Here is a 25418-nt window from a genome sequence, read left to right on the forward strand (position 1 = left end):
ACCCAACTGATGGCCCAGGACACCCTATTGATGGTTGGGGCACCCAGCCAAAGGCCCAAGACACCCAACTGATGACCCAAGACACCCAACTGATGACCCAGGACACCCAACTGATGGCCTAAGACACCCAACTGATGCTCCATGACACCCAACTGATGGCCCAAGACACCCAACTGATGACCCAGGACACCAAACCGATGGCTCGAGACCCAACTGATGGCTTGAGAACCTCAACCCATGGCTTAGGGCGCCTCGCTGATGGCTTGGGGCCCTCTGAGACACGGCCCAGGCCACCCCACGGGCCTCCCCGTCCCCCCCGACTCACGTAGATCTCGTCGAACTTGCCGAAATCCATGGTCTTGAAGCGGTCGATGGGCGGGCGGATGTACTCGCAGTAGGAGCTGGACTTCACCACCTCCAGCTGCCGCACGCAGGACACGTAGGCCAGGCGGGACTGGATCTCCGCCATGTCGGGCACCTGCGCGGACCAGGAGCTCAGCGCCTCGTCCCCACCACCTCACCCGTGTCCCCCCGCGTCCCTCCGGGCCTCACCTTGACTTTCTCGGCCCAGGGGTTGAGCCGTTTCCAGAGGAGCCACCAGCCGGACAGGCTGTCCCCGTAGTTGCAGAGGTCGGTCTCGTCCTGGCTGCCCACGTCGATGGCGATCACCGTCTTGGCGCCCATGTTGCGGGCGATGTCGGCTGCGGGGTGGGAAGGGAAGAGGTTGGGTGGTGGGACAGTGTCCCATGGGTGCAGGAGCCCGGCGGCAGGACGGTGACGCAACCCGGGCACGGGCGAGGTGCAGAAGTGCTGGGGGGATGAGGAGCGTGGGGATGACCCAGGAGAACAGTCGGTGGTGGGACACCAGGAGATGATGCGAGGTGGGTGGAAACGGTTTGAACATGGAGGCTGGAGATGCTCTAAGAGGGAACATGGTGCTGAGGACATCAAGAGATGCAATGTGGAAGAAGGGGGTTTCCATGTGAAGGAGGATGGAGGTGCCCCAGCAGGACACTCAGTGGTGGGACACCAGGAGATGATGCAAGGTGGATAGAAATTACGTGAACATGGAGGCAGGAGAAGCTCCAGGAGGGCACCTGCTGCTGAGGACATCAAGAGATGACGATGCAACGTGGAAGAAGGTGGTTTCCACGTGAAGGAGCATGGAGATGCCCCAGGAGGACACTTGGGCATGAGGACATCAAGAGATGACGACGAAACATGGAGGAAGGTGGTTTCCATATGAAGAAGGATGGAGATGCCCCAGGACAGTTGGTGGTGGGACACCAGGAGATGATGCGAGGTGGATGGAGACGGTTTGAACATGGAGGCTGGAGATGCTCCAAGAGGGAACACGATGCTGAGGACATCAAGAGATGCAACATGGAAGAAGGTGGTTTCCATGTGAAAGAGCATGGAGATGCCCCAGGAGGACACCTGGGCATGAGGACATCAAGAGATGACGATGAAACATGGAGGAAGGTGGTTTCCATATGAAGAAGGATGGAGATGCCCCAGGACAGTCGGTGGTGGGACACCAGGAGATGATGCGAGGTGGATGGAGACGGTTTGAACGTGGAAGCTGGAGATGCTCCAGGAGGGAACGTGGTGCTCAGGACATCATGAGATGATGATGCAACGTGGAGGAAGGTGGTTTCCATGTGAAGGAGGATGGAGAGGCCCAAGGAGGGCACCAGGAGATCAAAAAATCAAGAGAGGATGACACAAAATGGACCGAGGTGTCTTGCAGACGATGAAGTGTGAAGATGTCCCAGGAGAACACCCAATGCTGGGGAGAACAAAAGATGGTGGAGATGCCCTGGGAGGACACCCAAAGCTGAGGAGATGATGCGGGATGGAGGAAGGTGGAGGAGGGAACCTAAGGAGGATGGAGACGCTCTAGGAGGGTGCTAAGGACACCCAGAGGTGACATAAGGTGACCCAGAGATGACACAAGATGGAGGGGCATTTTTTTGCACATGAAGAAGGATGAAGATGATCTGGGAAGCCACCAAGAGATGATGCAAGACTCTTGTGACTTATTTGGGACGCAAAGGTCCATGAAGATGCCTTGAGGAGACACCCAACGAAGCCACCAAGAGATGACTCAAGATGTAGGGATGTATCTTCCACGTGGAGGAGGATGATGATGTCTTGGAAGCCACCTGGTGCTGAGGACACCACAAGATGATATAAGATGGACGAACAAATGTTCTTGCATGCGGAAGACGATGAAGACACCCAACAATGAAGCCACCAAGAGATGATGCAAGATGAAGGGACAGATCTTGCACGTGGAGAAGGATGACGATGCCCTGGAAGCTGCCTGGTGCTAAGGACACCACGAGATGACACAAGATGGATGAACGTTGTTTTGCACGTGAAAGATGAAGACGCCCAACAACGAAGCCACCAAGAAGATGCAAAGCCAAGCCGGATGTCCCAAATCCAACCTCAAACCTTATCGAGAACCCATCTCGTGGTGGCCACACAGCTCCCACCCAACTGCCACATCAGCGGATGTCCCGGTTGGGTGGTGCCGGTGCCAGCATTGACTTGCCTGGCAGGTTGTTGATGTAACCCCCGTCCATCAGCAAGTTGCCGTCCTTGGGGTCGCAGAGTGGCGGTAGGTACCCAGAAAGGGTCATGCTGGCTCGCACGTACCGCCAGAGCGAGCCTGCGCCGGCGGGAACAAACGCAATCAGCACGGTCCACCCCACACCCCACGCATGGCAGGGGCTGCCCCTCGGCCTTGCCCGCGCCCGGGGACGTCTACAGCCCGTGGTTGTCCAACGGGGCAACCATGGGTGGCAGAGGAACCCACTGCGCGCCCTGACCGGCCACCTGGTCAACCTGGCTTGGGCTCTTGTTCAACCCGGGTTGGGTTTTTGGTCAGCCTTGGTTGGGCTCTTGTTCAACCTGGGTTGGGCTCTTGGCCAACCTCGGTTGAGTTCTTGGTCAACCTGCTTTGCGTTCTTGGGTCAACCTTGGTTGGGTTCTTGGCCAACCTGGTTTTCATTCTTGGCTCAACCTCGGTTGGGTTCCTGGCCAACCTTGGTTGGGTTCTTGTTCAACCTCGGTTGGGTTCCTGGCCAACCTTGGTTGGGTTCTTGTTCAACCTCGGTTGGGTTCTTGTTCAACCTCGGTTGGGTTCTTGTTCAACCTCGGTTGGGTTCCTGGCCAACCTTGGTTGGGTTCTTGTTCAACCTCGGTTGGGTTCCTGGCCAATCTTGGTTGGGTTCTTGTTCAACCTCGGTTGGGTTCTTGTTCAACCTCGGTTGGGTTCTTGCTCAACCTGGGTTGCGTTCTTGGGTCAAGCTCGGTTGGGTCCTTGGTCAACATGGGTCGGGATGTGGTTCAACCTGGTTTGCGACAGGCTTTTTTGAGTTGCGAGATGTTTTTTTGGGTTGCGATGTGGTTTTTTGGGTTGCAAGGTGGTTTTTGGGTTGGGACGTGGGTTTTTTGGAGCTGTTTGGGATAATTTTTTTTTTTTCTGGTGGGGCTGTTGGCCCCGGTGGGCGAGATGCTGACCTGGGACATTGTTAACATAGCAGCCATCCACCAGCAAGTGGCTGTCCTTGGGGTCGCAGAGCGGTGGCAGGTAGGGGGTGTAAGAAGCGCTGGCTCGGACGTAGCGCCAAAGGCTGCCTGCCGGAGGGAGAGGACACGGTCATGGCCACGGAGGTGACCGAGGCTGCCGGCACCGCGCCGGTGGGACCTTTGGAGCCCCAGGACCAAGGGGAAGCCCCTCGGGGGGAGGTTAGGAGGGGGCGAGGGGGGTTAGTTGGCGTTAGAAGCCGGAGGAACAGGCAGAGCGAGAGCCAGGCTGCCACCGAGCCACCACCTGCGCCCCGTGGACGGCTCAATGTCCCAGGTGAGCGCCGACACCATGCAAGGAGGAGGGGCAGCCACCGCAACGTCCCCACCACCGCGATGTCCCCACCACCATGATGTCCCCACCACCGTGACGTCCCCACCACCGTGACGTCCCCACCACCATGATGTCCCCACCACCGCCATGTCCCCACAACCGTGATGTTCCCACGACCACAACATCCCCACCACCACGATGTCCCCACCACCACGATGTCCCCACCACCACATCATCCCTACCACGTGTCCAGCACCACCACCATATCGTCATCTCCACAACCATGTTGTCTCCACCAACACCATGGCATCATCCCCACCACCACGTGGCCACCGCCACCATGGCCACCACCACACATCCAACACCACCACCACAGATTCATCCCCACCATCACGTGGTCTCCACCGCCATCACAGCATCATCCCCACCGTCATGTAGTCTCCACCACTACCATGTTGTCTTCACCACCACATGGTTTCCACCAGCACCACAGCATCATCCCCACCACCACGTGTCCACCACTACCATGGCCACTACCACATGTCCAGCACCACCATCAGATATTCATCCCCATCGCCACGTGGCCACCACCATAGAGTCTCCACCACCACCACAGTATCATCCCCATGACCAGATTGTCTCCACCACCACCACAGCATCATCCCCACCACCATGTAGTCTCCACCACCACAGCATCATCCCCACCACCACCACGTGGTCTCCACCACAACCACGGCATCATCCCCATGACCATGTAGTCTCCACCACCACCACCACATCATCCCCACCACCACATGGTCCTCACCACCACATGTCCACCACCACCACAGCATCATCCCCACCACCACCACGTGGTCTCCACCACAACCACGGCATCATTCCCACCACCATGTAGTCTCCACCACCACCACAGCATCATCCCCATGACCACATAGTCTTCACCACCACCACCACAGCATCATCCCCATGACCATGTAGTCTCCACCACCACCACGTAGTCTCCACCACCATCACCACATTGTCTCCACCACCATCACCACATTGTCTCCACCACCACCACCACGTAGTCTCCACCACCACCACCACGCTGTCTCCACCACCACCATGTTGTCTCCACCACCACCCCCATGTGGTCTCCACCACCACCCCCACGTGGTCTCCAACACCACCACGCTGTCTCCACCACGACCACGCCGCCACTCCCGCAGCGCTGCCACCGCGTCCCCGTGCTCCACATGCCGTGAGCGTGGGTTACTGGGGTTAGTGGTGAGCAGACGTTAGACGGGACACGTGTCCCCGGGGCGCCGAGATGTGGGGACACCCTCAGCCTGTCCCCATCCCCACCCCACAGCCCCACGGGGACCTGAGCCTGGTGGTGTCACCAACAGCGGGTGGCTCTGGTCTCACAACGAGCCCTCCAAGCCCTTTCCTTGCTGTGCCAGGTGTCCCCTCCCTGTGGCATGTGACAAACCTTCCCCCGTGGGACAGCGGCACCGTTTTGGGGTGCTGGTGCTGGTGAGGAGGGTCCCCACAAAGGGGGATGTGGTGGCACCCAAAGTGTCCCCGGGGGGCTCTTACCATCCGTGTGCACCCGCATGGCCGAGGCCGTGATGTCGGTGGTGACGTTGAAGTAGGGCAGCCACAGGTCCTGCGGGGACAAGACGGGGTGGGTGACACCACGGGGACGTTGCGGGGTGGGTGGGACCCACCACGGGTGGTCCACGCGACGCACCTCGACCTGCTTGTCCTGGAAAACCTTGTTGATGCTGGCGTTGAAGGCTGAGCCCGAGAACATGGAGGTGATGGGGTAGGTGAGGTCCAGGACGGTCTCGAACACCGAGTTCATGCACTGGAGGAGGAGGAGGAGGAGGAAGAGGACAAAAAAGGAGGAGGAGGAGGAGGAGGAGGAGGAGAAGGAGAAGGAGAAGGAGAAGGAGAAAGAGAAGGAGAAGGAGAAGGAGAAGGAGGAGAAGGAAGGATGAATAAGGAGAGAAGAAGGAGAAGGAAGAAGAAGGAGAGGAGAAGGAAGAAGAAGAAGAAGAAGAAGAAGAAAAGGAGGAGAATGATGAAGAAGGAGGAGAAGGATGAAGATGAAGGAGAACAAGAAGAAGGATGAATACAAAGAAGGAGGAAGAGGAAGATGAGGAAGAAGGAGAGAAGAAGGAAAAGGGGGAGAAAGAGTGAGTAGAGAAGAGGAGGAGAAGGAGAAAGAAGAGGAGGAGGAGAAAGAAGAAGGAGGAAGAGAAGGAGGAATATGAAGGAGGAGAAAGAAAAAGGAGAGAAGAAAAGAGAAGCAGCAGCAGCAGCAGAAGGAGGAGGAAGAAGAGAAGAAAAAAGGAGAGAAGGAGGAAGAGGAGGAGACAAGGAGAAGAAGAGGAAGAACAAGAGGAAAGAAGAAGAGGAACAAGAGAAGGAGGAAGGAGATGCTTTAGCAACACCCCAGCTGGTGTCCTCCCCAAAAGCGGGACAGCGAGGGCCGGGGTGACCTTGGCCGGTGTCACCGCACCCACCTTGGCCCACTCGCGCGCCCGCTGCTTGGTGCGCACGGCGCTGCGCTCCTCGGCGTAGAGCGCACCGATGAAGGCGCCGATGGACGTGCCGCCCACCATGTCGATGGGGATCCCTGACTCCTCCATCGCCTTGATCACCCCGATGTGGGAGCAGCCCCTGCGTGGGGGAGGAGATGGAGGGGAGCATGGAGAAGATTGGGGACCCCCCCACCCCGATGGGTCTCACCGCGGGGTGTCACCCACCTGGCTCCGCCGCCCCCCAGGACCAGGGCGATGGTGTTGCCGGTGAGGACACGCGCCAAGCGGGAGAAGTCGCTGTGCCGGTCGGCGTTCTTCTCAAACACCTTCTCGTACATCTCCCGCTGCGGGCGGGACAGACAACGGGTGACGATGACAACGGCGGGCCACCAAAGTCACCCGAGCCGGCGGGGGGGACACGTGAACGTACCAGTTTGGTGGGGCTGCGGCGGGAGAAGACGCGCCGGGGACACTTGATGTGGAGGTGGCCCGAGCACCAGCTGCGCATGTTGAGCCACTCGACGGTGCGGGACGGGCTGGGCCCGTCCTCGCGGTGCAGGAGAACCAGCTGCTTCAGCGCCCGCACCGCCGTGTTCTCCAACATCTGCTCCAGCTGTGGAAGCCGTCAGCCACCCGGCGTGGCCATGGTTGTCCCACCACGGCCAAGCCCGACCCGCCTCACCTCTCCCAACGCCGGCTCTTGGTCGCCCAAGCCCACGATGAGGATGCAGTCGGCTTGGCGGATGCAGCGCACGGTCCACGGCGTGAGGGTGCAGTCGGTTTGGTAGAGGACGATGCGGTGGATGTCCTCCTGCTGCGCCAGCCACCCCGACAGCCGGTACTCCTGGATGCTGCCCGGACGGAGGGGTCAAACGGTGGCACAGCGGTGGTGACACACCGGGGACGTTTCTCCCGACGGGAGTTACCTGTCCAGGGCCGAGGAGCCGAGACGGGCGCGGATGATGTCGCTGGTGAGGAGCAGCGTGGGACCTGAGGAAGGTGGGGACCTGGTCAACAATGTGCCATGGGGCTGTGGTCACCACCATGGCGTGGTCACCACCATGCTGTGGTCACCATCATGCCACGGGGCTGTGGTCACCATGCCATGGCTGCCACCATGCCATGGTTGCCACCCTGCCATGACATTGTGGTCACCACCATGCACGGGGCTATGGTCACCATGCCATGGTTGCCACCCTGCTATCACACTGTGGTCACCACCATCGTGTGGTCACCACCATGATGCGGGCTCCGGTCACCACCATGCCATGGTTGCCACCATGCCGTGACACTGTGGTCAATATAGTTGCGTGGTCACCATCGTGCCAGGGGGTTGTGGTCACCACCACGGCGTGGCCACCACTATTCTGTGGGCCCTGGTCATCACCATGCCATGGTTGCCACCATGCCATGACACTGTGGTCACCACCATGGCATGGTCACCACCATGCTGTGGGCTTCGGTCATCACCATGCCATGGTTGCCACCACACCATAGGGTTGTGGTGACCACCATGATGTGGGCTCCGGTCATCACCACATCATGGTTGCCACCATGCCATGACACCATGGTCAACACCATAGCATGGTCACCATCGTGCTGTGGGGCTGTGGTCACCACCACGGTGTGGGCTCTGGTCATAACCATGCCATGGTTGCCACCATGCCACGACACCGTGGTCACCACCATGGCGTGGTCACCACCACGCTGTGGTCACCAACAAGCCCTGGGGCTGCTGTCACCACCATGGCGTGGCCACCACCATGCTGTGGTCACCATCATGCCACGGGGCTATGGTCACCATGCTATGGTTGCCACTAAGCCATGGGGCTGTTGTCACCACCACGTTGTGGTCACTGTCACGCCAACGGGGCCGTGCTGGTCACCATGCCATGGTGCGACCACGGCCACCTCCACATCGCGGCAGCTGCCACACTGGCACTCACCGATGGCGTTGAGCGCGTGCTTGAGCTCCAGCGTGAAGGCGGCCATGGGGACGTCGTTGCACACCGGCAGCACCGCCACCGTGGACAGGTTGCTGGTGGGGTTGGTGGGCTCCGAGCTGGAGGCCATGCCCAAGCCAGAGCCTGCGGGGACAGAGACCACGGGGTGGTGGCCACCTTCCCCGTGCCACCAGCCCTGGAGAGGCCACCCCATTGTCCCCAACGCCTTTGGGACCTACTTGAAAAGGGGCCACGGAGCTGCTGAAGGTTTCCCAAGATCTTCTGGCTCAGGAGGTGGATGAGGCGGGTGACAACCTGCAGGGACGAGGACAGGGGTGGCCACCAGACCTGGGAGGGCTTCCCGAGCTGGAGACTCATCAACACACCCAACTGGTGTCCCACACGTCTTTCTGGGTGCCACCACCCACCCTTGGCGACCTCAGAGACGGGCAACCCTTGAGCACATCAGCCCTTCTCTCCCAACAGCTCGAATTATCTCTTTCATTTAAGCTGGTTTTAACGAGTGTCACGGCCACCAGCGGGAGGGGACATGGGGACACCAGGATGGTGGTACCTGGGGGTATCTGCGTTTGATGTTGTTCAAGGTGCCCTCGGGCAGCTTGGCCAACTCGGTGTCCCGGACCGCGTGGACCGTGGTGGCCCGGGGCTGCCGGGTGAGCGCCTCCACCTGGACAAAGAGACACGTGGGCAAGACAGACGGACAAGACGCGTCGGGCGCCCGCCCCCGTGCGCCGCCGCGGCTCTCACCACGCCGATGAGGTCCCCGCGGCCGTACTCCCCGATCAGCTCCTTCTTGCCGCTGCCCTTCTGGATGACGGAGCGGAGGCGCCCGTTGAGCGCGATGTAGGTGCAGTCCGACTTGTCGCCCTGCCTGGGGGACGGGGGACACCGCCGGTGGGCGCCTCAACCCCCCCGCCGAGGAGGTTGTCACCGAGCGGAGGTGGGAACCCACCCGTCGGTACCTGTAGAGCGCCCGCCCGGCCTCCACCGCCATCCAGTCGATGGCGAAGTCCATTTGGCGCACGAATGGCGACATCCGGGCGGCCACAGTGTGGGCCACGCTCAGCACCACGCTGGGCTGCTCCCGCATGATCCTACGGGTCAACGGCGGGCGGGGGGGGTCACAACCTTGAAGCGTGTCCCCCCCCCCATCCTTAGCAGAACAAAGGACCATGTCACGCCTCAATCATCTAGTTTTTGTTGCTTTGGGTGCACTAGATAGATGGCTGTGGAGGGAGACACCTCGTTTGATCTTCCCCAAGGTTTTGTGTTTGGCTGTGGCGTCAGATGCCTTAATCAGTAAAGGCCCCTAATTGGGATGATAATTGGGATGACAGAGGTGATCCGCCTGTCGGACAACCAATTATCAGGAGAAACCACAAACCTGACGGGCAAAACAACTCCCTTCTGGTCGGTACCGTAGAGCTTGCCCCTAGTTTGAAGACCCCAGACCCACTTCTAGAAGAGTCTTCCCAATTAGCACCAAGAGCAAACGGAGGGAGGAGATGAATCCCCCACATGTAAATGAACTGGGTTATAAAATGACCCCGCGCGTGGCATCAGGGCTGTGCGGTGTGACCAAAGTCCCCAACGTGACCACCGTCCTCCACCGGCTATCACTGGATTGGTAACCCGTGGAATGGTGATATCTTACTCTCTCTCTTATATCTTAGTTTTCCTTCTCTCTCTTTCTTTTTGTTTTTCTTGAACATAAAAAATTAATATCATTGTAAGTTCTGCTGCTAAAGCCTTGTTAAGTTTTGCATTATAGTTACTAATCGTTGCCAATCCACCGTTTTTTAGGACTTTTGCTGTCAATGTATTGATAAGCTTTGTGATATTACTTTTGCCAAGTCACTAATTGCTGTAATTTGTATCCCACCACGTGCTTTTAGTAAATTCATCATTGAATTGGACCCCTGGAGTGATTGTCATTCATTCCATGCAGAAACACCCGGAGCGAACTCACACCTGATCTCATCTGTCGCGTTCAGCGTGAACTCATCCTCATCCCATCTGTTGGGACGGGACGGGGGGGACACGGCGGTGGCTCCGGGAGGTGCCACCCCGGCAGAATCCCCTTAGGCATCAACCCTTCGCCCCAAAAGCTCCTCCACTGGGACTCACTCGTAGAAATCGGACTTGGAGATCTTGAGGAAGGTGCAGTCGCGGTTGGCCTTGATGGTGAAGATGAGGGGCTCTCCGGTGAGCACGGCCAGCTGGCCCACCATCTCGCCGGGCTGCGTCAGGAACAGGCAGACGTCCTCCGCCTTGTCGATCATGCGCTGGTAGACGTGGAGGCAGCCCCAGAGCACGAAGTGGAGGCTCACGTCCTGCCAAAACGGCACCTCGTCACCCTCGGGGGACACCGGCACCACTTCTGGTCTTCTTCACGCCCTCCGGATGGTTCTGGGGATCGTTCCTGCCCCCCACCACCCGTAGGGTAGGAGAAGGAAAAGTCGCATCCCATGGAAATGTAGCGAGATGTCACACCAGGTCCCCAAGCCCTTGACCCACCTGGTCCCCTTGACGGGCGATGACTGTCCCGGCTTTGGCATGATGGAGCGAGACACGGTTGTTGAGGAGAGAAGGGTCCTAGAGGGAAGAACGGCATCACCTGAGGCGATGGGGACCATGGGGAGGAGATGGGGACCACCAGGAGGCCATGGGGACCAGCACGAAGCAATGGGGACCACCATAAAGCAATGGAGACCCACCACAAGGCAATGGGGATCTCCATGAGGCCACAGGGACCCACCATGAAGCAATGGGGAACCACCACGAAGCAATGGGGACCACCATGAAGCAACAGAGGACCAAGGTGAAGTGACAAGGCCCACCACAAAGCCACAGGAGACCACCGCAAAGCAACAGGAACCTACCACGAGGTGGTAGGAACCACCACGAGGCAATGGGGACCACCATGAAGCAATGGGGACCCACCACGAGGCATTGGGGAACACCATGAAGCAATGGGGGACCACCACGAGGCAATGGGGACCACCACGAAGCAATGGGGACCACCACGAGGCAATGGGGACCACCACGAAGCAATGGGGACCACCACGAGGCAATGGGGACCACCACGAAGCAACGGGGACCACCACGAGACATTGGGGACCACCATGAATCAATGGAGACCCACCACAAGGCAATGGGGATCTCCACGAGGCCACAGGGAGCCACCACGAAGCGACAGGAACCCGCCACAACTTGAGAACCGCCACGAAGCCACGACGCCCTCGCGCCGTCCCCGTCCTCACCTCCACCCTCATCAGCTTGACCAGCTCCCGCTTGGCCGCCTCGAAGATGGCGCTGGGCTGGCGGCCCTGGTAGGGCCCGAAGGGACAGTCCCCGCCGGCCAGCTCGTCCTCGCTGGAATGGTGGACGCCCGACAGCTGCTCCTCCACCGGCCCTGACTTGCGCTCCTTGGGCTCGTGGGACACCGACTGTGGGGACAAGGGACACCCGGCCATGGCCACCCACCCCGGTGGGGAGGTTTTGGGGGTGGCAGAGCCGGACCAGGCCAAGGCGGCCATGCTGGACCAGGTCTCACCGCCATGGGGAGGGTTTGGGGTGGATGGCAGTGCCCCCAACACGATGGGGAGGGTTTGGGGTGGATAGCGGTGCCCCCAACATGATGGGGAGGGCTTGGGGGGGTCAGCGGTGCCCCCAACGTGATGGGGAGGGCTTGGGGGGGTCAGCGGTGCCCCCAACGTGATGGGGAGGGTTTGGGGGGGTCAGCGGTGCCCCCAACATGATGGGGAGGGTTTGGGGTGGATGGCAGTGCCCCCAACACGATGGGGAGGGTTTGGGGTGGATAGCGGTGCCCCCAACGTGATGGGGAGGGTTTGGGGTGGATGGCAGTGCCCCCAACATGATGGGGAGGGCTTGGGGGGATCAGCGGTGGCCCCAACATGACGGGGAGGGCTTGGGGTGGATAGCGGTGCCCCCAACATGATGGGGAGGGCTTTGGGGGGGTCAGCGGTGCCCCCAACGTGATGGGGAGGGCTTGGGGGGATCAGCGGTGGCCCCAACATGATGGGGAGGGTTTGGGGTGGATGGCAGTGCCCCCAACACAATGGGGAGGGCTTTGGGGGGTCAGCAGTGCCCCCAACGTGATGGGGAGGGTTTTGGAGGGGATGGCAGTGCCCCAACCCCAGTGTCAAGGGTTTAGGGGTGCTGGACATGGCCCCAAAGCCCTGTGGGGAGGGTTTCAGGATGGCAAGGCCGGACCAGGCCTCACCCAGGCCAAGGCGGCCATGCTGGACCAGGCCTCACCGCCATGGGGAAGGTTTGGGGGGCTCAGCGGTGCTCCCAACATGATGGGGGGGGTTTTGGAGGGGATGGCAGTGCCCCCACCCCATTGCCGAGGGTTTGGGGGTGCTGGACATGGCCCTAAAACTCGGTGGGGAGGGTTTCAGGATGGCAGAGCCAGACCGGGCCTCACCCAGGCCAAGGCGGCCATGGCGGCCATGCTGGACCAGGCCTCACCACCATGGGGAAGGTTTGGGGGGCTCAGCGGTGCTCCCAACATGATGGGGGGGGTTTTGGAGGGAATGGCAGTGCCCCCACCCCATTGCCGAGGGTTTGGGGGTGCTGGACATGGCCCTAAAACTCGGTGGGGAGGGTTTCAGGATGGCAGAGCCAGACCAGGCCTCACCCAGGCCAAGGCGGCCATGCTGGACCAGGCCTCACCGCCATGGGGAGGGTTTGGGGGGCTCAGCGGTGTCCCCGCCCCAGTGTCAAGGGTTTAGGGGTGCTGGACATGGCCCCAAAGCCCTGTGGGGAGGGTTTGGGGTGCAACGGGGCCAGCTCAGGCCTCACCCGCGCGAAGGCAGCCATGGCGGCGGCGGCGCCGTCCTCCTGCAGCGACACGGAGATGCGCCCGCGCTCGTACGCCATGTCGAAGTCGGAGCGGGGGCCCCTCTGGATGCCTGGGCAGGGGGGAAGGAGGAGACGGGGGGGTCAGCAGGGTGCTACGGGGTATGCTGGGGGGGGTGCAAAAGTGGGGGGGTGCATGACGCAGCGGAGGGGGGCACACAAGAGTTTGGGGGGCGCATGGGTCTGAGGGGGGAGACATGAGTCTGGGGGGGACATGAGTCTGGGGGTACATGAGTCTGGGGTGGGACATAAATTTGGGGGGGGGACATGAGTCTAGGGGGGACATGAGTTTGGGGGGGACATGAGTTTGGGAGGGGGAGACATGATTCTGGGGGGGACATGAGTCTGGGTAGGACATGAGTCTGGGGGGGACATAGTCTGGGGGGTACACAAGTCTTGGGGGGGACATGAGTCAGGGGGTACATGAGTCTGGGGGGGGAACCTGAGTCTGGCAGGGGTCATGAGTCCTGGGGGGGGAAATGAGTCTGGGGGTACATGAGTTTGGGGGGGGACATGAGTCTGGGGGGGTGATATGAGTCTGGGGGGACAGGAGTCTGGGGGGGGGGGACATGAGTCTTAGGGGGGGAAATGAGTCTGGGGGTACATGAGTCTGGGGGGGGACATGAGTCTGGGGGGGTGATACGAGTCTGGGGGGACAGGAGTCTGGGCGGGGGACATGAGTCTGGCGGGGGTCATGAGTCTTGGGGGGGGAAATGAGTCTGGGGGTACATGAGTCTGGGGGGGGGACATGAGTCTGGCAGGGGTCATGAGTCCTGGGGGGGGAAATGAGTCTGGGGGTACATGAGTTTGCGGGGGGACATGAGTCTGGGGGGGGTGATATGAGTCTGGGGGGGTGATATGAGTCTGGGGGGACAGGAGTCTGGGGGGGGACATGAGTCTTAGGGGGGGAAATGAGTCTGGGGGTACATGAGTCTGGGGGGGGGACATGAGTCTGGGGGGCGTGATATGAGTCTGGGGGGGGGACATGAGTCTGGCGGGGGTCATGAGTCTTGGGGGGGGAAATGAGTCTGGGGGTACATGAGTCTGGGGGGACATGAGTCTGAGGGGGGGGACATGAGTCTGGTGGGGGTCATGAGTCTTGGGGGGGGAAATGAGTCTGGGGGTACATGAGTCGGGGGGGACATGAGTCTGGGGGTACATGAGTTTGGGGGAGGACATGAGTCTGGGGGGGGTCATGAGTCTTGGGGGGGGAAATGAGTCTGGGGGTACATGAGTCGGGGGGGACATGAGTCTGGGGGTACATGAGTCTGGGGGGGGTCATGAGTCTTGGGGGGGGAAATGAGTCTGGGGGTACATGAGTTTGGGGGAGGACAGGAGTCTGGCGGGGGGACGTGAGTCTGGGGGGGGACATGACTCTGGGGGGCACATGAGTCTGGGGAGGACATGAGTTTGGGGGAGACATGAGTCTGGGGGGGACATGAGTCTGGGGGGGACATGAGTCTGGGGGGGACATGAGTTTGGGGGGACATGAGTCTGGGGGGGACATGAGTTTGGGGGGGACATGAGTCTGGGGGGGACATGAGTTTGGGGGGACATGAGTCTGGGGGGGACATGAGTTTGGGGGGGACATGAGTCTGGGGGGGATATAAGTCTGGGGGGGGACATGAGTCTAGGGGGGGATGCACAATCTTGGGGGAGACCGTACAACCCTGGGGATGTCTGAACAACCCAGGGGGGTCTGTATAATCGCGGGGGGGGGCCACGCAACCCCAGGACCCCCCTTTTTCCGCCAGCCCCCGACCCACCAGAGATGTCCACGGGCATGGAGATGCAGCGGCTCAGCTGTGGCGGCGGGGGGGGCGTCTCCAGCCCCCCGGTTTTCAGCGCATCACCTGTGGGACGAGACCAACCCCTGAGCACCAGCAGCCAAGAGACCCCCCCAAAATGATGGGGGGGGGTCCCGGATTCCCCCTCCCCGTCTCTTACCCGCTTCCTCGGCCCCCCCGAGCCCCCGCTTGCCGTGGCGCACGGGGCTGGTGCGGGCGGCGTGGCCGGGCTGGGGGAACAACCGCAGCGGCTGCATGTCCTAAAAAAAGGGGGGGACATCGGTGTGGCTCGGGGGGACATCGGTGTGGCCTTGGGGGGACATCAGTGTGGCCTTGGGACATTGGTGTGGCTCGAGGGGACATCGGTGTGGCTCGGGGGGACATCAGTGTGGCTTGGGGGGACATCAGTGTGGCTCGGGGGGACATCACTGTGGCCTTGGGGGGACATCGGTGTGGCTCGGGGGGACATCGGTGTGGCCTTGGGGGGACATTACTGTGGCCTTGGGGGGACATCGGTGTAGCCTTGGGGGGACATCAGTGTGGCTCAAGGGGACATCGGTGTGGCTCGAGGGGACATCAGTGTGGCTCGGGGGGACATCGGTGTGGCTCGGGGGGACATCAGTGTGGCCTTGGGGGGACATCAGTGTGGCTCGAGGGGACATCGGTGTGGCCTTGGGGGGACATCAGTGTGGCTCGAGGGGACATCAGTGTGGCTTGAGGGGACATCAGTGTGGCTTGGGGGGACATCGGTGTGGCTTGGGGGGACATCGGTGTGGCCTTGGGGGGACATCACTGTGGCTCGAGGGGACATCAGTGTGGCTCGGGGGGACATCGGTGTGGCTCAAGGGGACATCGGTGTGGCTCGGGGGGACATCAGTGTGGCTCGGGGGGACATCACTGTGGCCTTGGGGGGACATCACTGTGGCTCGGGGGGACATCAGTGTGGCCTTGGGGGGACATCGGCGTGGCTCGAGGGGACATCGGTGTGGCTCGGGGGGACATCAGTGTGGCTCGGGGGGACATCGGTGTGGCTCGGGGGGACATCGGTGTGGCCTTGGGGCCCACCAGGAACTCACGTGGCTGAAGAGCTCGTTGGTCAACCCCAAATAATTGTGCAGCGCCAAGAAGGTGACGCGCTGGAGACGCACCATGATGATCTGGGGAGGGGACGAGACGCCGTCAGTTGTCACCCGTCACCCATAGGGACCCCCCCCCGCAGCCCCCCGGTCCCCGATTCACCTGCACCACCCGCACCAGGCTCTCCGGGTACTTCTCGAACACGGCTGAAAAAGCCTCGACCGGCAGCCGCAGCACCGTGGAGTCCTCGGCCGCGCGTGCGCACACCGTGCGGTACGGCCGCTGGTGGCCCTGGGGACACGGCGAGGTGGCGGTGGCCTTGTGGGGACAAGGGGGTGGCATCCCGGCCAGGGGTGGGGGACGGTGGCGCTTTGACGGGGGTGGTTGGTGGCACCGGGGTTTTGGTGGGTTGGGCGTGGGGACGGTTGTGGTTGGGGGGGTGGGGCTTGGGGACAGTCACAGATGGGCTTGGGGACAGTCGTGGTTGGGCTTGGGGACAGACACAGTTGGGTTGGAGGAGGTTGGGGACAGGTGGTGGGGCTTGGGGACAGTCACAGATGGGCTTGGGGACAATCACAGATGGGCTTGGGGACAGTCGTGGTTGGGCTTGGGGACAAACAAAGTTGGGTTGGAGGAGGTTGGGGACAGGTGGTGGGGCTTGGGGACAGTCACAGATGGGCTTGGGGACAGTCGTGGTTGGGCTTAGGGACAGACACAGTTGGGTTGGAGGAGTTTGGGGACAGGTCAAGGGGCTTGGGGACAGTCGTGGTTGGGTTGGAGGAGGTTGAGGACAGGTGGTGGGGCTTGGGGACAGTCACAGATGGGCTTGGGGACAGCTGGTGGGGCTTGGGAACAATCACAGATGGGCTTGGGGACAGTCGTGGTTGGGTTGGAAGAGTTTGGGGACAGGCGGGGGGGACTTGGGACAGTCATGGTTGGGCTTGGGGACAAAGTTGGGTTGGAGGAGGTTGGGGACAGGTGGTGGGGCTTGGGGACAGTCACAGATGGGCTTGGGGACAGTCGTGGTTGGGTTGGAGGAGTTTGGGGACAGCTGGTGGGGCTTGGGGACAGTTACAGTTGGGCTGGAGGAATGTGGGGACAGGCGGTGGGGCTTGGGGACAATCCCAGGTATCCTGGGTGACTTGGGGACAGTCCTAAGTGTCCCAGGGGCTTGGGGACAGTCCCAGGTGCCCCAGGGGGGAATTGGTGACAGTCCCAGGGGTTGGGGACAGTCCCGGGGCTTGGGGACCCGGCGGTACCGTGATGACATCGAGGATGCTGAGCAGGCTGTGCACGCTGTCCCCGGGGAACACCTCCTTCATCACCGTCTCCTGCCCGTCCTGTGACAACAAACCTGCTGTCCCCACCGCCGCCGTGTCCCCAACCCCTCCCCGGGGTGTCCCCAACGCCCCCCGGGGTGTCCCCAAGCCCCGTGTCCCCGATGTCCCCGCACCGGCTCGGTGAGGAACAGCTCCAACTTGCCGTCCTGCAGGACGTAGATGCTGGTGTCGGGCTGGCCGGGTCGGAACACGTAGTCACCTTGGTGGCACTGGAGGGACACCATGTGACGGCAGAGCTCCAGGAACAGCGGCTTCTCAAAGTGACCCAGCACCCTGGGGACAAGGGACAGCAGGTGACACAGGGGACAGGGACAGCGGCTTCTCAAAGTGACCCAGCACCCTGGGGACAAGGGACAGCAGGTGACACAGAGCTCCAGGAACAGCGGCTTCTCAAAGTGACCCAGCACCCTGGGGACAGGGGACAAGGGACAGTAGGTGACACAGGGGACAGGGACAGCGGCTTCTCAAAGTGACCCAGCACCCTGGGGACAAGGGACAGCAGGTGACACAAAGGATAGGGATAGCGATGACACAGGGGACAGGGACAGCAGGTGACACAGGACAGGGACAGCGGCTTCTCAAAGTGACCCAGCACCCTGGGGACAGGGGACAGTAGGTGACACAGGGGACAGGGACAGCGGCTTCTCAAAGTGACCCAGCACCCTGGGGACAGGGATGGGGACAGCAGGTGACACAGGGGACAGAGACAGCGGCTTCTCAAAGTGACCCAGCACCCTGGGGACAGGGGACAAGGGACAGTAGGTGACACAGGGGACAGGGACAGCGGCTTCTCAAAGTGACCCAGCACCTTGGGGACAGGGATGGGGACAGCAGGTGACACAGGACAGGGACAGCGGCTTCTCAAAGTGACCCAGCACCCTGGGGACAAGGGACAGCAGGTGACACAGAGGACAGGGATAGCGATGACACAGGGGACAAGGGACAGCAGGTGACACAGGACAGAGACAGCAGCTTCTCAAAGTGACCCAGCACCCTGGGGACAGCAGGTGACCCAGGACAGGGATGGGGACAGCAGGTGACACAGGGGACAGAGGGGACAGCAGGTGACACAGGACAGGGTTGGGGACAGCAGGTGACACAGAGCTCCAGGAACAGCGGCTTCTCAAAGTGACCCAGCACCCTGGGGACAGGGGACAAGGGACAGCTGGTGACACAGGGGACAAGGGATAGTGGCTTCTCAAAGCGACCCAGCACCCTGGGGACAGTAGGTGACACAGGGGACAAAGACGGGGCCGGGGATGCAGCAGGAAGAGCCCCCCGCCCCGGGCCCGATCCTGCCCCCTAAGGGCCCGATCCTGACCCCGTAAATGGATCTGGACCCCCCCAGGGCCCGATCCTGAGCTTGGGGCCCGATCCTGATCCTTTACATGGATCTGGACCCCCCCTAAGGGCCCGATCCTGACTCCCCTGGGCCCGATCCTGACCCTGGGGCCCGATCCTGACCCCGTAAATGGATCTGGACCCCCCCAGGGCCCGATCCTGCCCCCTAAGGGCCCGATCCTGACTCTTTACATGGATCTGGACCCCCCTTAAGGGCCCGATCCTGCCCCCTAAGGGCCCGATCCTGACCCTTTACATGGATCTGGACCCCCCTAAGGGCCCGATCCTGCCCCCTAAGGGCCCGATCCTGACCCTTTACATGGATCTGGACCCCCCTAAGGGCCCGATCCTGCCCCCTAAGGGCCCGATCCTGACCCTTTACATGGATCTGGACCCCCCCTAAGGGCCCGATCCTGACTCCCCTGGGCCCGATCCTGACCCTGGGGCCTGATCCTGACCCTGTAAATGGATCTGGACCCCCCTCCCGGGGCCCGATCCTGACCCAACCCCCCCGGGCCCGATCCTGGCCTTGGGGCCCAATCCTGACCATTTACATGGACCTGGACACCCCCCACCCCTCGGGGCCCGATCCTGCCCCCTAAGGGCCCGATCCTTGGGGGGGGGGGGAGGGCCTCACCGCACATTCTTGAGCATGTAGAGCACCTCGGAGGGCAGGTGGGAATTGGCCACGTCGAACTCGGTCAGATCGGCCTCCAGCACCGAGGGCGGCGGCTCCTTCAGCTGCAGCGTCGGCAGCTCCTTGGGGATGCGCAGGATCCTTGGGGGACACGCGGGTGACGCCGCGGTGCCGCCGCCGCCTCCCGCCGCGGGTCGCCTCCCCCTGCCCGTTTTCCTCACTTTTTGGCGATGTTGAGCATCTTCAGCTTCTTCTTCATGCGCGGGCGCGAGGCGCCGGAGATGGTGGTGTCCACCAGCGAGGACGTCGACTGGGACACCTGGGGACGCCGAGCGCGGGGTTGTCACCCCGTGGTGACACCGTGGAGTCGTCACCACCCCCCGAACTGTGTCACCCGCCCCCCCCCCGGCCTCACCTTGCGCATGATCTTGCGGCCGTAGAACAGCATCTTGTCCCTTTTTCGGAAGCGATATTTGGGTGTCCCCTGCGCTGGGATTTCTGGGGGGTGGGGGCGTGGGGACAGGTTGGTGACGGCCCTGTCACCCCCCCCTGTCCCCAAGGGCCACCGCGGTGCTGTCACTCACTCTTAAGGCGCAGCCGGCGGACCAGGATGACGATGGCGGCGGCGACGGTGACGATGACGAGGCCGAGGACGAGCATGGCCCCCAGCACCTGCGGAGGGACGGGGGTGTCCCCGGTGTCCCCAAAGGGATGGGGACAAGGGCGGGGGGTGCCCGATGGCACTGCCACCTTGGTGACATGGAGGGATGGGAGCATCAGGGAGCAGGACAGTGTCCCCAGGGACACGGGGACGTGTTTGTGTCCCCCCAGGTTGCTCAACAGCATCGGGGACAAGTTGGTGTCCCCTGGGGATGCTCAGCAGTGTTGGGGACCAGGACACTGTCCCCTGGGGACAAGATCGTGTCCCCAGAGGCACAGGGACGAGTTTGTGTCACCTCTGGGTGCTCAATGGCATCAGGGACCAGGACATTGTCCCCTGGGGACATGGGGACAAGTTCATGTCCCCAGAGGCACAGGGACAAGCTTGTGTCACCTCAGGGTGCTCAACAGTGTTGGGGACCAGGACAGTGTCCCCTGGGGACAAGTTTGTGTCCCCTGGGGGTTCCCTGCAGCACTGCGGATGGGGACAGCGTCCCCTGGGGACATGGGGACAAGTTCAAGTCCCCAGAGACACGGGGACAAGTTTGTGTCACCTCTGGGTGCTCAACAGCATCAGGGAGCAGGACATTGACACCTGGGGACATGGGGACAAGTTTGTGTCCCCTCAGGTTGCTCAACAGCATCAGGGACAAGTTGGTGTCCCCTGGGGATGCTCAGCAGTGTTGGGGACCAGGACACTGTCCCCTGGGGACAAGATCGTGTCCCCAAAGGCACAGGGACGAGTTTGTGTCACCTCCGGGTGCTCAATGGCATCAGGGACCAGGACATTGTCCCCTGGGGACATGGGGACAAGATCATGTCCCCAGAGACACAGGGACAAGCTTGTGTCACCTCAGGGTGCTCAACAGTGTTGGGGACCAGGACATTGTCCCCTGGGGACATGGGGACAAGTTTGTGTCCCCTGGGGGTTCCCCGCAGCACTGGGGATGGAGACAGCGTCCCCTGGGGACATGGGGACAAGTTTGTGTCCCCTGGGGGTTCCCCGCAGCACTGGGGATGGGGACAGCGTCCCCTGGGGACATGGGGACAAGTTCAAGTCCCCAGAGACACGGGGACAAGTTTGTGTCACCTCAGGGTGCTCAACAGTGTTGGGGACCAGGACATTGTCCCCTGGGGACATGGGGACAAGTTTGTGTCCCCTGGGGGTTCCCCGCAGCACTGGGGATGGGGACAGCGTCCCCCGGGGACATGGGGACAAGTTTGTGTCCCCTGGGGGTTCCCTGCAGCACTGGGGATGGGGACAGTGTCCCCTGGGGACATGGGGACAAGTTCGTGTCCCCAGAGACACAGGGACAAGTTTGTGTCCCCTGGGGGTTCCGCGCAGCACTGGGGATGGGGACAGCGTCCCCTGGGGACAAGTTTGTGTCCCCTGGGGGTTCCCCGCAGCACTGGGGATGGGGACAGCGTCCCCTGGGGACATGGGGACAAGTTCAAGTCCCCAGAGACACGGGGACAAGTTTGTGTCACCTCAGGGTGCTCAACAGTGTTGGGGACCAGGACATTGTCCCCTGGGGACATGGGGACAAGTTTGTGTCCCCTGGGGGTTCCCCGCAGCACTGGGGATGGGGACAGTGTCCCCTGGGGACATGGGGACAAGTTTGTGTCCCCTGGGGGTTCCCTGCAGCACTGGGGATGGGGACAGTGTCCCCTGGGGACATGGGGACAAGTTCGTGTCCCCAGAGACACAGGGACAAGTTTGTGTCCCCTGGGGGTTCCGCGCAGCACTGGGGATGGGGACAGCGTCCCCTGGGGACAAGTTTGTGTCCCCTGGGGGTTCCCCACAGCACTGGGGATGGGGACAGCGTCCCCTGGGGACAAGTTTGTGTCCCCTGGGGGTTCCCCGCAGCACTGGGGATGGGGACAGCGTCCCCTGGGGACATGGGGACAAGTTCAAGTCCCCAGAGACACGGGGACAAGTTTGTGTCACCTCAGGGTGCTCAACAGTGTTGGGGACCAGGACATTGTCCCCTGGGGACATGGGGACAAGTTTGTGTCCCCTGGGGGTTCCCCGCAGCACTGGGGATGGGGACAGCGTCCCCTGGGGACAAGTTTGTGTCCCCTGGGGGTTCCCTGCAGCACTGGGGATGGGGACAGTGTCCCCTGGGGACATGGGGACAAGTTCGTGTCCCCAGAGACACAGGGACAAGTTTGTGTCCCCTGGGGGTTCCGCGCAGCACTGGGGATGGGGACAGCGTCCCCTGGGGACAAGTTTGTGTCCCCTGGGGGTTCCCCACAGCACTGGGGATGGGGACAGCGTCCCCTGGGGACAAGTTTGTGTCCCCTGGGGGTTCCCCACAGCACTGGGGATGGGGACAGTGTCCCCTGGGGACATGGGGACGAGTTTGTGTCCCCTGGGGGTTCCCCGCAGCACTGGGGATGGGGACAGCGTCCCCTGGGGACATGGGGACAAGTTCAAGACCCCAGAGACACGGGGACAAGTTTGTGTCACCTCTGGGTGCTCAACAGCATCGGGGACAAGTTGGTGTCCCCTGGGGATGCTCAGCAGTGTTGGGGACCAGGACACTGTCCCCTGGGGACAAGATCGTGTCCCCAGAGGCACAGGGACGAGTTTGTGTCACCTCTGGGTGCTCAGCGGCATCAGGGACCAGGACAGTGTCCCCTGGGGACATGGGGACAAGTTTGTGTCCCCTGGGGGTTCCCCGCAGCACTGGGGATGGGGACAGCGTCCCCCGGGGACACGGGGACACGCCGGTGTCCCCAGTGCTCACCGCGCCCGTGGGGAGCAGCTCCTCGGCCGTCGGGGACGCGTCCTGCGGGGACAAGGGGACAACTGAGCCCCCCGCCGAACCCCCCCGGGGCTGGGGACACCCGGGGATGTCACCGTCCCCCCCCCGTGTCCCCTCCCCAATGGGGACATTGCCCACCTCGGCCTCCTCCTGCGGCTCCGACTCGCTCTGCCCCATGGCCGCCCATGCAAAAACCTGCAAAACCGGGCAAAACCGGGACAAAAAAGGAGCGTTTGGGACACGCCACGGCCACCGAGGGAGCGGTGACAACAAAGTGACGTCCCCGCACGGGGGGAGAACGCCACCGGCGGGGGGGGTTTGGCCACAGTTTGCGGGGACATGGGGTGTCCCCAGGGTGACACGGAGGGGACTTGAGTGTCACGTCCCCACCTCCCCCGTGGGGACTTCGGTGTCACCTCCGCGGGAGGAAGCGGCGACAGGGACGTTGTGACACGGCGCTGGGGCCACCAGCCGCTGTTGTCACCGCTGTCACCCGGGTGCCCAAGCAGCGCTGCCACCGCTGGGGCGTGTCCCCCGTCCCCCCCCCGCGTTGTCACCACCGTCCTTCCCAAGGACACCCCCGGTGGCACCGGAGCGGGGACGTCACCGCGGGTGGCACATGTCACCCCCCCCGCCACAATGTCCCCCCCATGGGGACGCAGCACCCCGGTTGTGACACCCCCGGGGTGACAACTGCCCCCTGCTTTGTCCCCCCCCCCCAAGCCCCCATCACCCCCTCAGCCCCCTTAACACCCCCCCAGGCTATAATTACCCCCCGAGCTAATTAACCCCTTCCACTAATTAGGTAATAGGGAGGGGTTGATGCTGCCCCCCAGAAGGTTATTGCCCCACACAGGGGTTTATTGCCCCCCCAAAGCAAATATTGCCCCCCCAATATTATGCCCCCCCATGGATTAATACCCCCCCAAGACATTCCTGCCCCCTCCCCAGGCCAATATTCACCCCCCCAGTAATTGGGGGGGGGGGAACAACTAATACCATCCCCCAGGATGTTATTGCCCCCCCAGGATGTTGTTACCCCCCCCAGGATGTTATTACCCCCCCCAGGATGTCGTTACCCCCCCCAGGAGATTATTACCCCCCCCCCGAGCAAATATTGCACCCCCAAAACATTATTGCCCCCCCACCCATGGGCGAATACTCCGCCCCCCCCCCCGGCCAATATTCCCCCCCTAGGCCAATATTTCCCCCCCCAGGCCAATATTCCCCCCCCCAGGCCAATAATCCCCCCCCCTAGGCCAATATTTCCCCCCCCCAGGCTAATATTCCCCCCCCTAGGCCAATAATCCCCCCCCAGGCCAATATTCCCACCCCCCCAGGCCAATATTTCCCCCCCCAGGCCAATATTCCCCCCCCCCAGGCCAATATTCCCCCCCCAGGCCAATATTTCCCCCCCCAGGGCAACTTCTCCCCCCACCCGGGGGTGTTTCCCCCCCCAAACTCCCCCCAGGCCGGTTCTGCCCACCCCCCCAAGGCCAGACTCGCCCCCCTCCGTGCCCCCCCCAACCCGGTGCTGCCCCCCCGGGGGGTTTTGTGCCCCCCCCGGGTCCCCCCGCACTCACCGGCCGCCGGTCGCCGCTCCGCTCCGGCCCCCGCGGGGTCATGGTCCCTTTAAAGCGACCCCGCCTCCCCCGCGCGTGACGTCAGACGCAGGGGCGGGGAATGCGTCGCGGCGCCGCCGCCATGTTGGGAAGGTCAAGCCGCGGAGTGATAGCGGGGAGGTGGCGGGCTGGGCGCCATCTTGGGTGCGGCGCGGTGGGGGGGGGGGGGGGGGTGAGGTCATCACAAGGCGACGGCGCCATGTTGGGAGTGGCGGGGTTGGAGGGGACCCCGAAAGTGTGTGTGGGGGGGTTCCCCGGGGGGTTGAGACCGGGGGGCACCCCCGGGTTTGTCCCCATGGCCACCCCATGGTGACAGCACCCCTAAATCTGCCCCTGTGGCCACCCCATGGTGACAGCACCCCTAAATCTGTCCCCATGGCCACCCTGGGGTGACAGCACCCCTAAATCTGTCCCCATGGCCACCCCATGGTGACAGCACCCCTGTTTGTCTCCACGGCCACCCCATGGTGACAGCACCCCCAAGTTTGTTTCCATGGCCACCCTGAGGTGACAGCACCCCTAAATCTGTCCCCACGGCCACCCTGGGGTGACAGCACCCCTAAATCTGTCCCCATGGCCACCCCATGGTGACAGCACCCCTAAATCTGTCCCCATGGCCACCCCATGGTGACAGCACCCCTAAATCTGCCCCTATGGCCACCCCGGGGTGACAGCACCCCTAAATCTGCCCCCACAGCCACCCTGGGGTGACAGCACCCCTAAATCTGTCCCCATGGCCAGCCCATGGTGACAGCACCCCTAAATCTGTCCCCATGGCCACCCCATGGTGACAGCACCCCTAAATCTGTCCCCATGGCCACCCCATGGTGACAGCACCCCTAAATCTGTCCCCATGGTGACACCACTCCCCAGGTGTCCCCCCAGCAGCACAGACCCCCAGCTCTCCCAGGTTGCTTTATTGTCCCCCCCACAGTGACA

At 62.2% G+C, this 25418-nt stretch overlaps 1 protein-coding gene across 4 annotated transcripts in view; it reads right to left on the bottom strand.

The window, feature by feature from the left end:
• PNPLA6 (patatin like phospholipase domain containing 6) overlaps positions 1-24496 on the bottom strand; it is a 28773-nt gene extending 4277 nt beyond the window's left edge. For 2 of the 4 annotated variants that reach the window (XM_065654923.1, XM_065654921.1), the window contains exons 1-32: positions 24441-24496; positions 22996-23052; positions 22840-22881; positions 20014-20101; positions 19845-19927; positions 19651-19748; positions 19430-19570; positions 17565-17724; positions 17371-17451; positions 16274-16402; positions 16111-16191; positions 15195-15294; positions 15014-15100; positions 13191-13300; positions 11627-11812; positions 10881-10958; positions 10491-10696; positions 9326-9457; positions 9111-9234; positions 8917-9030; positions 8582-8657; positions 8346-8486; positions 7326-7389; positions 7082-7250; positions 6830-7012; positions 6625-6743; positions 6382-6538; positions 5604-5720; positions 5450-5519; positions 3532-3648; positions 553-701; positions 326-478 (exon numbers count right to left, since the gene is read on the bottom strand). In XM_065654923.1, coding sequence (XP_065510995.1) covers positions 326-478; positions 553-701; positions 3532-3648; positions 5450-5519; positions 5604-5720; positions 6382-6538; positions 6625-6743; positions 6830-7012; positions 7082-7250; positions 7326-7389; positions 8346-8486; positions 8582-8657; positions 8917-9030; positions 9111-9234; positions 9326-9457; positions 10491-10696; positions 10881-10958; positions 11627-11812; positions 13191-13300; positions 15014-15100; positions 15195-15294; positions 16111-16191; positions 16274-16402; positions 17371-17451; positions 17565-17724; positions 19430-19570; positions 19651-19748; positions 19845-19927; positions 20014-20101; positions 22840-22881; positions 22996-23052; positions 24441-24482 — 3654 coding nt within the window. In that variant the 5' untranslated portion in view covers positions 24483-24496. Of the gene's footprint in view, positions 1-325; positions 479-552; positions 702-2292; positions 2678-3531; positions 3649-5449; positions 5520-5603; positions 5721-6381; positions 6539-6624; positions 6744-6829; positions 7013-7081; positions 7251-7325; positions 7390-8345; positions 8487-8581; positions 8658-8916; positions 9031-9110; positions 9235-9325; positions 9458-10490; positions 10697-10880; positions 10959-11626; positions 11813-13190; positions 13301-15013; positions 15101-15194; positions 15295-16110; positions 16192-16273; positions 16403-17370; positions 17452-17564; positions 17725-19429; positions 19571-19650; positions 19749-19844; positions 19928-20013; positions 20102-22839; positions 22882-22995; positions 23053-24440 lie in introns of those variants that run through there. The other 2 variants (XM_065654922.1, XM_065654924.1) reach the window with 2 other exon arrangements.
• Positions 24497-25418: the final 922 nt, after the last annotated feature.

This window comes from Caloenas nicobarica, chromosome 36 (genome assembly GCF_036013445.1).
Source record: "Caloenas nicobarica isolate bCalNic1 chromosome 36, bCalNic1.hap1, whole genome shotgun sequence".
NCBI lineage: Eukaryota > Metazoa > Chordata > Aves > Columbiformes > Columbidae > Caloenas > Caloenas nicobarica.